This window comes from Pyrgilauda ruficollis, unplaced genomic scaffold (assembly GCF_017590135.1).
Source record: "Pyrgilauda ruficollis isolate IOZ18807 unplaced genomic scaffold, ASM1759013v1 scaffold8, whole genome shotgun sequence".
In the NCBI taxonomy this organism is placed as follows: Eukaryota; Metazoa; Chordata; class Aves; order Passeriformes; family Passeridae; genus Pyrgilauda; species Pyrgilauda ruficollis.
This window is the reverse complement of record NW_024529932.1, coordinates 6,182,186-6,197,192: the sequence shown is the minus strand read 5'-3', so window position 1 is coordinate 6,197,192 and position 15,007 is coordinate 6,182,186. Positions and strand designations below refer to the sequence as shown.

Sequence of the window (15,007 nt, the reverse complement as noted above, 5' to 3'; positions counted from 1 at the left end):
TAAGGTTATATTTGCCTAGCTGAGAGCAAACAGACCCATGTTTGTCTGTCCAGGGCTCAGTTCAGAAGAAGCCATGTTACTGCAATGCTTGCACACTCTGCCTGCCAGCAGTTTTGTTTTTACAGAGATCTGTGACTAACAGAGTTTCCAAAATGGTATGTTCTTCCAGCCTATGAGCTCAGGGCAGCTGAAGATATCTTCACCTACTGTCTGCAGACATTCCCTCATCCCCAGAAGTAAAAAGGTTCTTGAAAGACATCAGGAAAGCCAAACAAAAGCTGCAAGTAGAAACTGGTAACAGACAGTCAAAAACTAACTTTTATGACCAGAGACATAAGACACCTGTTGTCAAAGCTCCAAAGTCAATGCTGATTTTGCGCCCTGAAGGCACCACCAGACTTTTTGAAAGTTGTTAACACTGTTTTTTAAAATATGTCTAACTGGAAAAGATGAAAGAGCCAGCAAGATCTGAAAGAAACCAGGTTGCAAATCTATAAGTGTCATTTCCACCAGCTCAACAGCCTGTGCAGGTGTAATGGGGGGGAAGAAGAGAGGGGGCAGAACACACTCTCTTTTTAAAGGGGTGGGCAGGAAATGAAGATATTGTTCTAAGGCTTTTAGGCAGAGTTCTTTTACAAGTAAAAAGGATAAATACTTCAAGAACACAAGATGTAAGTTAAAAGCTTAATTCATCCCCTTGCCCAGTCTGCTGTATTCAATGCCACAGCACAACAGACGGGTTCAGAGATCATCTCTCAGTGACCTTTTGTGCTCATCTTCAACCAGCCCAGCCAGCCCTCACAAGCCACCAAAATACACAGCAGCTCAGGTGTCAAGAGTAAGATCTTAGCAATAGTTAGCCATCTAATCTTCCTCTAACAGCTAGCAAACTTTATTGTTCAGTTAGTAAATTGTTCAATTTAAAACCTTTGGTTTTGTTTTACTAGTGTTGTGGTGAGAGATCATACAAGTGCTGCACTTCTTTCAATTTATCTTATTTATGAACTAGACACATATCCACTAAAATCTGGTTTTAATACTCAAAGGAGAACTAAGATGTCACATAAAGACAGAAATTAGTCACATAAAGACAGAAAACAAAAGTAATCATATATTTACGCAGGAAAGCTAAGAGTACAAAAATAAGAATCATTTAACTCACCCATGATAGTCCCACACCAGGAACATTATCCATTAATTTATTCATTAATTTATCAATTAATTTATGTCCATGGAGTTTTCAGCTAATGGAAAAGTTATTTCAGAATTAAAGCTTTTAAGTGATATAAACACTTACTACATGCTATAGGTGATGCACTTATTCCAAGTAGCATAGGAAAGTTCTGAGAAGTGAACTTGTGTGAATACTCAGGTTGAGAGCAAAACACAGACTAATTTCCTTCTGAAGTTGATGTAAAGCACACTAAGCAAGACAAGTTACTTCATGAAAATGCTCAGGAGAGAAAATATATAACCTTTTAAAATGTTCAAGACATCACTGTTATAAATTTTCTTCTCAGTCCTAATTATCTGTTGCATCTTTTTCCCATTTGTATCTTCAATGATATAACTTAGGAAGTTCCATTTTTTTACTATTTTATCCCTTCTGTTTTAAGTTATGTCCTATGAAAACTACTTAGAAGGCAATTGTCTAAAGGATTTACTGATGGAGGGCAAACATAATGAAATTTTTTAAAGCTTTAAGTGGACTTATTCTACAAAGGCCAGATTTGAAAAGAAGTTAAGATTTAACCAACTGAAATCCAGGATAAAGAAATGGAGTTCTCATGAAAATTTTGAAATAAGCTAATGAGCAGGTTATATTACTAAGCATGAAAATTGAGTCCTCTATATTCGACTAAGATTAATGCAACCAATATTTAATTTTTTAAGTAACTAAAAGTCAGAACACTTGAGCTCATAAGTTACAATTAGTACATTTTGTCCTTCCACATTTAAAGCTGCACTAAGCAGCATTTCTTAAATTTAACATGTTCAGTCATAAAGTATAGTCTGCTCACTGCTGAAATAAGGCTGTGATTGTTTCATTCTATTCCACCACCCTCCTTCAAGAGAAAATTAAAGTCTATTTCAAGTAAGTTGCCTGCCCGCTTCCATTGTGCATTTGTTAAGACTTTGAATAAAACTAAACTTTAATGCTATAGTTTGGAGAGCTGATAAAGATAGTGCCAACCATGTTTCACACATATGAGTTGTTATCCATGGGCATACTGCAGCTATTTCCTTTCTTTTTATTGATACACTAAACAACTACATGTTTGGAGACATCAAGAGGGCCAGGGAAACATAAAATAGTGCCAGAAAGCTGCAGTTACCCCAGGTACACTGTTGCTGTTTGGAGACTACCAACACAACACCGCTGTCTTCAGCTACCTGAAAGGAACACACAAGTTCTCTGAGGTGCAGGCTGGTAGGACAGCAGGCAAGAGACTGAAGTTGCAAGATGAGACCTCAATTAGATATTAGGGAGAAGTTGCAGTGACAGCAATCAAACATTGTAACACGTTACCCAGAGAGACCAGAAGTGCTTACCCAAAACTCAACTGCACAAGTTGATGCAAGTTGGTCCTGCAATGGGTTGGGCCAAATGAGTTCCACAGGTTTCTTCTAAGAGAAAATTACTTTGATTTTGCAACATTTTCCCAATGCCCATTTTGCAAATGAACTGATAGTGGTGGAACCTTGATTTAATATGACATTGCATGCAAGACCTTGTTCAAAAACCTTAAGATTTTGTCAAAGACCCTCTCTCATGGGACCAGTAGCATACCAAAACTCAACATCCCTGTCAAAGCAACAAGAGCCAAGAACTCCATCACAGCTAGGTTCAACTTCAAAAGCAGATGGTAAAATAGAAGTCAGAATGCTAAAGAGATACAAGGTTGGCACTAAGAAGGATCAGACCCTTACAGGTAGCATACAGGAGAAAGTAAGGACACTATATGGATATACCAGGTAGCAAGAAATGCTTGAAACAGCAAAAGAAAACAAGAAGAACTATGAGAATACTGGAAATGAGAAGACAGCCTTCATAAGCAGAAGGCAGGAAGAACAGTCAGTTCTTACTGAAACAGACTGGCCAATGCTGTTTCACAGAAAGCTGTGCCCTTTGTTACATCCATTCATAAATGACCTGAAAGTTAGCTCATAAAATTTAAGTTGGCCATCATTATTACAACCACAAGCATTTGCAGAAGGACTTTACAAGACTGAGTGATTAGACTATAAATTTGCAAATTAAACTCAGGACCAGTAGGCAATAAATGCATGAAGACAATACTACGAACTAACAAGTTCTGAGCTCATTAGTGATGAAAGAGTAAGACACTCTTAAGAGTAAGGGCTGAATACATAGTTTCATGCTATGAAGAAAAGGAGTGAACACAAAACAGTGTACCACCGTAAAAAGCTAGAGTACCTTGACTCCTTGACTCCACACCTTGACTTCTCTCAGTGTGAGGCTTTGCCCTGCCTCCCATTCTGTCCTCCTTAGTTCACCAAACTGGGAGGAATAAAAGGTCTGGAAGCCTGTGCTCTTTTCAGTTCAGTTTGCTATTCGGGTTGTGTTGCAGCTGATCAGACTGGGAATTTACAGCCTGAAACAGTGTAAGTTGTAAACGAGAGTGCAGCACACATACACGTACAGACAGCTAAGGGTACAACACTGGAATAATACAGGGGAGCCATATAGGGTATAACATGCCAATCCTAATGAAAACCCATTCATACTTTATCCCAGAAATGATCCCAGATTATCCTATTCTCTGCACTATGTCCAATCCACTATTAATAATTAAGTAGCCACAAGCTACCAGTCCCAGCAGTTCAGCTTGTTCCCCATTCCAATTTTACTTAGCAGCACAGATTTCAAACCTATGTATCAACCCTGGTTTTAATACTCTAGCATTCTGGGATAGTTGTGCTTGGCTGCAGCACTACCTCACAGTCAGAACAGTCATCCCATATGTCATACTCCCTGCCTTCACTAGGTACCTGGAGAGGAAAACACACATTTTAGACCCAGCTCTAGAATGTGTGGCATTCTCTGGGTGATAATCTGTCCGCCAAAAATCTCCTACCAACCTTTTTTACATTCATCTTTTTAACAGGTAGAGTCATTATTATACATGGAGGACAGCAGTTTCCTCTCAGCTTAGCTGCCAGCCTCTCCCCCCATAATTCAGAATGAACTTGCAAGGACTCTAGTGTAAGAAATTCTGCAAAGAGGCATGATCTCCCACATCAGGATACCAGGCTAGAAAGAACTTTAACAAGCATGACTAGATCCTTATGGGGTCATGATGTTGAACTCTCCAGTGCCCACATACTGCGTAGCATAGCTTTTAATCATCTTTCTGAACCGTTTGCTGGGATTTGGCAAATCTTTGCTTACCTGAATGAAAGTAGCACCCTCTACTGCTGCCTTCAGGTCTGTACAAACGCTAATGAGAGCCAACTGCTGCTCCGCACTCAAAGCTCCTTTCAGGACTCCCGACTTCTCCATCTCTTTCATTTGTTTGCTGACAGAAACAACATAGACACATTTAAACACTTTATCATTGTTCAGCCACCATCAATTTAAAAAAAAAAAACCTTCTTAACAAACCATGTACTACACTATTTGTCATGCCACTGCACACATCTCTATTCAAAAATATAAAGGTGCATTTCAGTCATTTCTCCTTCCTCCCCCATCTTATCAAAGGTTTTTCTTCTCTTCAAGCACAGACAGCTCCAAGATCTACACCTAGATGTAAGATGGTCACCACTTCAAATTTGTTTTAACTGGTGCACAATCAGCAAGAGGTTTTTTTGGCTCATATTTAATGGGAAGCAAGGTCCCTTTAATAAACTTCATCTAGTTTTACAAACAGCTCTTTTGCTACAAAGCCTCACTGTAGGGACATCTCTTTACTAGTATAGAAATAAATAAATACATTTGATACAGGCAAGAGTCCTTCATAAAAACCATGCCACTACATTTTGAGGGCTTTTTTAATGACTACCGAACAAGTGTCAAAAAATGTAAATAGTTACTAAACTTGAAATGAATGCTCAAGTACACACCCTTGGCTGAGACTGGACATGTCACTTCTTCAGAAAAGGTCTCTACAGTTTGAAGCCCTCAAACATCCAGAACAAGCAAGCCATTTTTCAAAACCATTATAAACTGCTAAGAGGAACAATGGCCAGAAATTAGGTGGGATTAATCTGTCTGATCACAATCAACCTAAAGCTCTTTGATGTAGTCTTTATCATGGTTAAATCAGTTGTTTTCATCAGTTTCATCAAGACAGAACTCCTCTGAGCCTTTGGTTATTATTCAGCAAAAACTGCTCATCCTCATGAAGACATGAGGAAATTGACCTAATGAATAGCAGCAGGAAAAAAAGTCCTTTATTCTTCCTACCAACTTAATTAAGGACATGGCAAATGGATGGCTGAAAAGCACAGACTTCTACTTCTTAAGCAATTTATGGCAAAGAATAGTAAACAGGGATCTCCAGCTCCCTTTCCCAAGGTCACAGGGAATATACAGCATGCTGGACAGAAACTTCATCCAACACTTAAAAGTTTCTAGCACTAAAGATGCCAGTGCTTCATCTGGAATGAAACAGGTGCCCTAAGCTACAGAATCCAAACTTCTGGCTCCCTCACCCCTTGTGAAGCAAGATGAATAATTCAAAAGGTCTTTACTATCCATTCATGAGAAGTTCATTTTCCAGGTGCTCTTGACCAAATCCAGCATACTCTTGCTCACATGCTTAAAAAATCCTCAAACCAAACACAAACACAAAACAAGTTACATTTGAAAATATCATATCAGAATTACTTCCTTCTTTGAAGAAGAGGGTGAAGTTCTTGTTCACTCTCATTGCAACATTACGTTTGTCTTATCCTCCCAGGTTCTCCAAAATTACAGTACATGACTGGTGACTGAGGGATTCAAAAAAGCTAGAGTCATAGACTAATGATCCAGCTTCTATTTTTCTTCCCCAAGCCTGCAGCACCCATCTCCTGTTTCATATCTTTCCTTCTGTGCCAGTGATAACCATTCTACATTTCTGCTTTTCTGTCATAAGCCACTAACAATACACTGTGCACTCAGAATACCATTTCTTAGTTAACCTTCAAAACTACCATCTTCATCTTTGGAATTTGAGGCTGGACTGATTTTTTTTTTTATTCCTAAACAAAAAGCATTCTTTTTAACATAACCAATCTTCATGTTAGCCATGCATTTAAGTCAGTTAAAACATCGAGTAGGAAATATGTGCATTACTTCAATTTTGGCTTTCTCTCCTGGGAAATTTTAATTTCTTGCAACCTTTTCCAATCTAGTTATTGCCACTCAGGCTGTTTTCTTCCACAAACAAATTTTAGTCTTTCAAGCACCAAACCATCTTTATATTTCCATGGGGTATGAGATTGCTGAAGAACTATGGGAAACCAGTGTTCCCTGATACTTGGCATAGATTAAGACACAAAGGTTTGTACATAGAGCAGTGCACCACTGACCTCTACTGGATGACTTTCTAATGAAGACAGCCTAAATTTTTAGGGGATCATCCCTCGGATGACCCTAGACTGCAATCATTGCAGCCATATCCACAGCTTCACTCTGCAGATGTATTATTGTATGTGCAGCTCAGAGTTTCGGTCAATACTTCTAAGGTCTTTGAAGAATGAAGAATTCTTATCAATAAGAAAATACTACTTCCTTTCTGAGCTTATGCTTCATCTATCTCCAGAGTTTTACCGTTGTACCTGTCTGCCCACATCCCATTATTTTGGGAACTGGGCTAGTATTTGCTTCAGGATAAGGCATCCAATCTATAGGAACACTCCCAATCACATGAATTGCCTGGGATGCTTCTGGTTACAAATCCTGTTCTAAAAGTCTTTACAGAAGGACCCTGAAAGCAACGCTAACACTTAACTCACCTTGTTCACACCCCATTTGCCTCACCTTTATCCACAGCCACTACTGAGCAGTTGTATTCAGCACACACGGTTGCAACCAGCAAATAGTGGCAAGTTCAGCCAGCTGCTGTTGCCCAAAGACTAGAAATATTCAGCAGTCAAAGCACTACCATCTAGCACTGTCTGATAAATGAGAGGGTAGTTGGCATGGTGAGGACACACCAAAACATCACTCATATCTAGCCCGAGACAGAACAGACCAAGTAGGTTTTGTGTAACCAAGCTGGAAAGCTTTCAGGAAAGGAGATTTCACTGACTCCTTGGACAACCTGTTACTCTGCATACCAGGCAAATGTGAGCACCGTAACTGTTCTCAAAACACAATTTTAATAATTACACAAATCATCCTTACTGAAATAATTTGTTCCAGCTGCCATGGGCACTGGCTACCACATAGGAATGAGGTGAAAAAAACATTTCCTTTGGAGGTATTTTCAACTCAGTCAGACAGAACAGTCAGACAGAACCTTTGTAAAGATGAAATCTATCCCCTTCCAAAGCCTATCAATATGTTCTCTAGTGAGTTCTGCAAGTGAAGCAGTTTTGCCTATCTAGTTAATTCCACTTTTGGGCGTGGTGGGTGGGAAGAGATAAAATCAAAAGGTAAAATCAAGCCTACGATTTAGCACAAGCTTGATGTGCCAGCATCAGGCACTCAAAATCAAACTGTGTTCTGAAAAGAATCACCTAGTTAGAAGTTCTCCCCTCAAAAGAGATATATAAAACTATCAAAGAAGACCTAAGCCAAGCTGCATTTTGCCCTTGATATATACAGTACCAACACAACAAAGCAATACATAAGACAGACTGGAAGACTAAGCCAGTAAGCCTGGTAATTAATCAATCTTTATCAGCAGAATAATTATGTTTAAAACAATAGCACAGTAACTACTTAGAAAAGTTGCTGTATTACAAGAATCATAAATTTATTTTTGGCAGAGGGGCATGCACTACAGCATTTTTGCATCCTATGTTTTAGGACTACTTTCAGGAATACTACTTGTTTTTCTAATTCTCATTATTTCAAAATTTAGCAATCTTGCATTCAAACCAGAATCACACCGATGCAGAAAAAAGCATGCTGGATATGAAAAATTACATTTCCCAAGGCAGGCTACTATAGCATGTATTCAGTAGGTCCAGTGTGGTATTAGGGTGTCCATTAGTTTGTTTCTTCATCAGAACCAAAGGTTGGTCCATTAGAGCAGACCCTGAGATGTTCTGAATTTGTATAACAGGCAATGACTTCTGGGCCAACAGACTAAAAGGCAACAACATAAAATAATTAAGTATCACTTCTGCCATCAAAGAAGTATCATCTCCTTTTAGAAGTGAGTGTTGCTTACTACTCAAACCCTGTTTTATTTGGAAAAGGGAAACTGCAAATAGTCATCTGTACACTTCAGTTTCTTCCCAATAAGTCACACCTCCACACACCAGAAGTTTGTGGACTGCAGACTGAAGTGGAATAAATATGTTCCAATACTAAAACAAAACAAACCACAAAACCCCTAAGCCTAAAACTTCCCTAAAAGTATTTGCTATTTGGAGAGAAAAAGGAAAGCAAATTACATCAAGTTCAGAGAACCAGTCACCAGCTGGCTCTATCAGACAGACATTCCCTTGCTGCTCTCCTGTGAGCACATATTACCTGCCCAAGCTCCAACTCTTACAGAAGTATCACACCAGTAAATCACTGTGATTTACTGCAGGTTGTGTGCTATGAAATGAGTGCAAAGAAGTTTGACCATATCTTGATAGATACAATCATTAAAATAGTGGTTGAAGAAATTGTGTAGCTTTGTATTCTTGTCACGAAAACTATGTTTTCCTGAAACTAGGTTTTTTAACTGGAGTGTTCCAATAGCCAAAATACACGAGTTAATTATAAGTTAAGATCATCTTATGTAAAAGGCAAATCCTGCCTTGAACTCAAGTGAACTTGCTTTGAACTTATGAAGTTGACTTGGATGAAGGGGCAGGTGCCTCCTCAGCAAGTTCACCCATGACATTGAACTGGGAGGAGTGGCCAATACCCCAGAGGGCTGTGCAGCCCTTTAGAAGGACTTTGACAGGTTGGAGAGATGGGCAGAGAGGAACTGTCTGGAATTCAACAAAGGAAAACACAGAGTTCTGCACCCGGGGAGGAATAACCCCAGGCACCAGTACAGGCTGGGGGTGACCTGCTGGAAAGCAGCTCTGCAGAGAAGGACCTGGGTGACCTGGTGGACAACAAGCTGTCCATGAGCCAGCAGTGTCCTCGTGGCCAAGATGGCCATTGGGATCCTGGAGTGCATTAGGAAGAGCAGTGCCAGCAGGTCGAGGGAGGAGATCCTGCTCCTCTCCTATAAGGAAAGGCTGATGGAGTTGGGCCTGTTCAGCCTTGAGAAGAGACAACAGAGAGGACCTCAACAATGTCTATAAGCATCTGAAAGGGGGGTGTCAAGAAATGGATCCAGGCTCTTCTCAGTGGTGCCAAGCAGTACAACAACAGGCAACAGGCAGAAACTGGAATACAGGAAGCTCCACCTGAACAAGAGGAAGGACTCCTTTACTGTGAGGGTAACTAAACACTGGAACAGCTTGCCCAGAAAGATTGTAGGGTCTCTTTCCTGGAGCTATTGAAAAGCTGTCTGGATACAAGGAACTTCAGAAAACCCTGCTTGAGCAGGGAGGCTGGACTAGATGACCTTCAGTACTCCCTTCCAACACGACCCATTTGGTGATTCTATGAATTCCTACAGGAGAACACACACAGGCACACAACAGTACAGACCCACTTAAATAGCACTCTATCCCATTACACCTGACATTCTATGCTTCATGTTTCCAAGCTGAAAACCTTGGAAGGCTAACATCTTCATGCTGCTATTAGAAAAAGAAAAAATATGGGGCAAATACTGGCTTTAGTAATGAACACCACAAAGCTGCCACCTAATAATCCAGAATCTCATTGTGGCTACAACTATGACAGCAACTCTGAAAAAACCCAAAAAGTTTGTGTCACCTAGGTGATGCAACAGAGATGTTTGGTCTAACATCTACCTGGAAAGAAAAAAAAAGAGGAGATGGATTTTCCCACTCTTCTGTTATCAAGCCTTTTTTAGCAGATCTCACTAGACATCACATACTACTTAACTTCTGAACTCTAACAACTGACCTGATCTACAAGGGGTTCCTGAAGTCAATCCAGTTTGCTTTAAGGCTTGTTACAGAAAGCAATTAGGACGCAACACACCACAACCTTTTTTCAGGTGCACCTTACACCCCATACAGCTGACACACAAGCTGACACCATGTCACTCCAAGGCATCACGAAGGGAGAGCTGATGCATTTGGGCTGATGCTAATTGTGAAGTCATCTGAAGTCCAGCATTAAATGCTGATAAAACAACAAAATAAGGTTGTGCACATAACCACTTTATAAATATACTTTCACCCTCACTCACAGGCAGATAAAAACTGTATTTTCAGGCCCAGCAAGAAGAGGGTGCACAGGACCAAGTTCTTCTAACACAAGAACTAGGGGTCAATCAAAGTAATTTAGGTGCCAGGTTCAAAACAAACCAAGGGAACAGCTCCCCATGCAGTGAGCAGTAAATGTGCAGAACACAAAGTCCTTTGGTAAGGAGGTCACAGAAGGATTTATATCAGTTCAAGGGAAGGTTAGAGAAATACTTGGAAGAAATCCAGTTAAGAGTGACTGAATAGATAATGAACTTGTTGGCATTGAAGGTTGGGGGAGGGGAGCAGCCAGGCAAGACTTGAACTTGCAGCTCTTGTAGTACCAAAAGCACGTGGCTAAATTTAGCCACAGTGCCATGGGCAACAGAAGAGGGCTGGAGGCCTCCTGGAGTCAGCTGGTGTGAGCGACATCACGTTCACACCCTCAAACTGGCACACCTTCTGAAGACACTTCCTACTTCAACTGTAACTGAGCAATGACACTAGCAACTTCTTTTTCTAGGACTCAAAAACACCAATTTAAGAGTTTAAAAACTATTTATAAAATGCTGATAACTGTAGCAGGGCTCCTCAACAACCCATCTTAACCTACCTCCACTCTGAAAGGGTTGTTACTGCCTTTCTGTGGAAAAATTCTTACGTTCATATATTTTAAACCTAACCTATAAATAACTAATGGTGGTAAGCATTATTTTTAAAAATTGTATTTAAACCTAAGATCCTGAATAACTTAAAAATGAAATTTCTCTTCAGAAGTGTCAGTGACATTTGGAAGCACAGATCTGATCTTAACCTGTACTTCTAAGTTAAAGCCTTCTTCAAAGCTTAAAATCTATGCTCCCTGAAATAACAGGATATGGCTATTCATTCAAAATTACAAAAATCCCACAGTTTCATTCCAACCCTGGTTATTTCAAGTCAGGTTACCTACCGAATATTTTCCAGTGCAGTTGTTAGCTGCTCTTGTGCAATATCATAAAGTTTCACTTTGAAGCCTCCAGCAGCAAACACCATGGCCCAGCTGCAACCGATGAGTCCACTGGAAAAAAAAAGAAATATCAGGCAATTAATAAACCAGCATTTAATAGGGGGAAGGAGATCTTGAAAGCATTGCAAAAATCAAACCAGAGTTTGGACTCTTTGATATTTGATAAAAAGATCAGTTGCATACTGATGAGAAACAAATCTCTCTAACAGAGAAATACCCTTTGCTGGCTGTGTATAGCAGGTTCTCTGAAAGCTGGAACAAAAATAATGGAAAAGAAAAAACCCAAAACAAAACAGAAAAAGGAGATCAGAATTCAAATTGGAGGAACCAGTACTTTGGGATACTGGACTAAATCACCAACACTTTTGTCAGCCACAATCTTAACCTGGACTTGGTTAATGCATTTACATTAAAGAGATCAAAAATAAATAAATAAATAAATGAATAAATTCAGCTCATAGACTGAACACAGACAGCAGTCCACTGATGCCAGAGTGCAGGATCCTGCTTCAGAGGTGATCAGAAAATACAAGGCCCAGCTACTGAAGTCACAGGTCTTTAGCAATTCAGAAAGTACCACAAGCACATGAAAAGGGGGAAAAAAAGTCCCAACTGAGCATGAGTTTGATACTATTTTTCCACATAGCCACCTCTAGCACGACCTTTATTTTTAGATTAAACACTTTATCATGCTGGATACACATAGGAACAGTCTGCCTACATCTTTTGGTGAATCATATTTCTGAGCAACACATGGAAGAAATCTGTAGTAACTGACAAATTTATTATCTCTCTTAAAGCAATGCAGGTTCTAACTTCATTAGATGTGTAGCAGGCAGCAGTCTTTTCAAATGGAAGCACCAAGGCACAGTGTCACAAGCTTAAGTAACCTGAAATCACAAAAAATTAGGAAAAAAATCCATAACAGAGACAAGATCAGAACACAACATCCATGACTATTATAGTGGGGGTTTTGATAATTTCCTCTCACTTCCAAGATCACTGTATTTGCAGCATTAAACTTTAGTGATGTCTGGCAACTGAAAAATTCAATGCCATTAGGGCATCAATAAAAGATTAAAAGGGGAGCAAAAGTCAGAGATAAAGTAATAGGGCAGATGAGAAAAGAAGGAAGAAAAAACAGGAACATACTCAGCCTTAGGTTTAACTATGTCTTTTAAGAAAGGATCAAAACAGGAAGTTTCAGGAAATAGTAGGAATCAGTGGAAATAACTGGGACAAAAAAAGTGAAGTTTTGCATTTACTGCTGCTAAGCAGACAGTGAGGTCTCTCTCAAAACTTACCATTTAAAAGTAAAAATAAACAACTTCTCTGTAGTAAGCCCAGAGTTGATAAATTCTGAGGCAAGCAACAGAACAAACTTACAGAACAGGCATGGTCAAGGTTTGTTAGCTACTGTAGCCTCCTGACTAATGAGTATTTATAAAATAAAAACATTTTAATCACTTCAACCTGACATAAGCATATCTGAGCTACCAGCATCTTTGCAAAGTAGCATAACCTCTCTAAATTGCACTTTTAAATTAAATTTCCTTAAAGCACAAAAAGAAAATTCTTCCACTTTAATACAGGTTCCTAGGATTGTGGGGTTTTTCTTTTGAACCGCAGGGCACACAAAGTAAGTCAATGGTAGGTATCAGGCCTGCACCATTACTGCATTGTACATGACAGCATCATCATAACCTGATGTTAGCACATTTCACCCCAAGACAGTGCTTTCTGACACTTTTAAGCACTGTCATTTGGGGCCCAATGATAGATAAAGTATTAACAACCAAATCCGCTCACACAACTTCACACGTACTACCGAAACTTGCAGTAGTGCCACAGGAGCCACAGCTCTCCTGACCCTTCCGACACACCTACAGTAATTGAACAAATTTCCCGGAGTACCAGTAGGAGCCAGTTTGGTCAGTGTCACACAGCAACACCCAAACTCCTATCCTGAGGCTTCAAGTGGTCTTGCTGATGAAGTTGGCTCCAGCCCACACTTGTAGCACCCAGGTACAGTGGTGCACAGGGCACGGTTACTATCCCGCGCCTATTTTCTCTCCCCTCCTGACTCTTGTTCAAGAACTTTAGGTTCAGCTCAATGAGAGGATGAAACAATGCATTCCCACAGAAGCCAGAAATACTGCTGACTTTTCTGGCAAGTCAATATTACTTCAGGAGTGTCTAAAACCAACTTAGGAGTTTCCCGACATAGCTGACAATTGGGACGTTAAGCTGTGCTTGGATTTCTCCTCTTGCACTTACACACAGGGCATTGCAATGAAAAGGGACAGCAGTCTTTCAGACGTAAAGGGTGACTTACTTCGGTAAAGATGTTTGTTTGCTGCTTGTTTTACAGTAGCATAGAGCTGTCAGGGGCTTAAACAAAGGCACTCCAAGTAGAGGTAAGCAGGTGCATCCCCCCATTTCCCGAGATCCAGCAGCAGCGGGACCCGCGGCTGGGCAAAACCCACCGCCTGCCCCGAGCCAGCACCTCGCTGACACATCCGACAGCTGCAGCACTGGGGACAGCTGAGGCAGGACCGTACCCGACACCGAGTCCCCAAACCCCCTCCCCGCAGGCCGGACCGAGCCGGGAGACGCGCCCAAGCCCCTTGGCACGCCGCGGGCATCCGTCCTACAGGCGCCGCGCCGGAACCTCCTCCCTGGGGCGCTGCCCCCGGCCGCGGGCGACGAGAGGCTTTACCTGCCGATAATGGTAACCTGCGAGGGCTCCATGCCTGCGACCGCCGCGCCGGGAGATGCGGGATGGGCAGTGGGACGAGCCACCTCTGCCCCGTGCGGGCCCGGCACGCCCCGCCCGCCGCTCCCGCCATGTCACGGCCGCCCATTGGCTCCGCGGCCGCCCCCTCCCCGGGGGCCGAGCCTGACCGGGGCCGGGGCGGGCCCGGGGCGGGCCCGGGACGGGGCTGAGCCTGCCCGGGGCCCCGGCCGAGCCTGAGCCTGCCGGGGGCCGGGGCCACGGCCGGGGCCGGGGGCGGCTCCCATGGCCGCGGCCCCCGGGTCCCGCCCCCCCCCGCTCCCCGGGCACGGAGGGAAAACGTAACATTTTAAATGCTTGATTATAATATCGAAGATTATATTAATGTACTCTTAATGTATGCAATAAATACTTTTTTCTTGCTTTCTATTAAAAAGCCAAACAGTCGAAAAGTAATACATTCGATCCCAGAAGAAAGGTTTGATAGTTACTGATGAAGTTCGGTGAACCTTTGTTTGGCTATCATTTGAAAGTTTGTTCAGCTTATCATTTCTTCTACTTTCCAAGAAAAATAAATAAGGCTAACATAATGATTTGGTACATCTGCCCGCTCACTGGCACTTTGTTAATTCCAATCACATTCAACAACGAGATGGAGAAGTCAAAATTGCATATTCCTAACGGCTTCATGGAGACTGCTCAACAGACAGCAGGTGGAAAACCAAACTATTATGTCCTTGGCTTCCTGGCCTTAACACCACCCATGAACCTGAGATATGCCAGTAGCTGGGAAGCGTTAGTGGAGCAAAGTGGCA

General features: G+C 41.4%; 1 protein-coding gene across 2 annotated transcripts in view; it reads right to left on the bottom strand.

Annotated features, from left to right (window-relative positions):
- Positions 1 to 14,330, bottom strand: part of CRYL1 (crystallin lambda 1) — a 50,236-nt gene extending 35,906 nt beyond the window's left edge. Inside the window, exons 1-3 of one of the 2 annotated variants that reach the window (XM_041487404.1) lie at positions 14,178 to 14,330; positions 11,402 to 11,509; positions 4,415 to 4,541 (exon numbers count right to left, since the gene is read on the bottom strand). In XM_041487404.1, coding sequence (XP_041343338.1) covers positions 4,415 to 4,541; positions 11,402 to 11,509; positions 14,178 to 14,209 — 267 coding nt within the window. In that variant the 5' untranslated portion in view covers positions 14,210 to 14,330. The remainder of the gene's footprint in view (positions 1 to 4,414; positions 4,542 to 11,401; positions 11,510 to 14,177) is intronic. The other variant, XM_041487403.1, reaches the window with a different exon arrangement.
- Between the last annotated feature and the right edge of the window lie 677 nt (positions 14,331 to 15,007).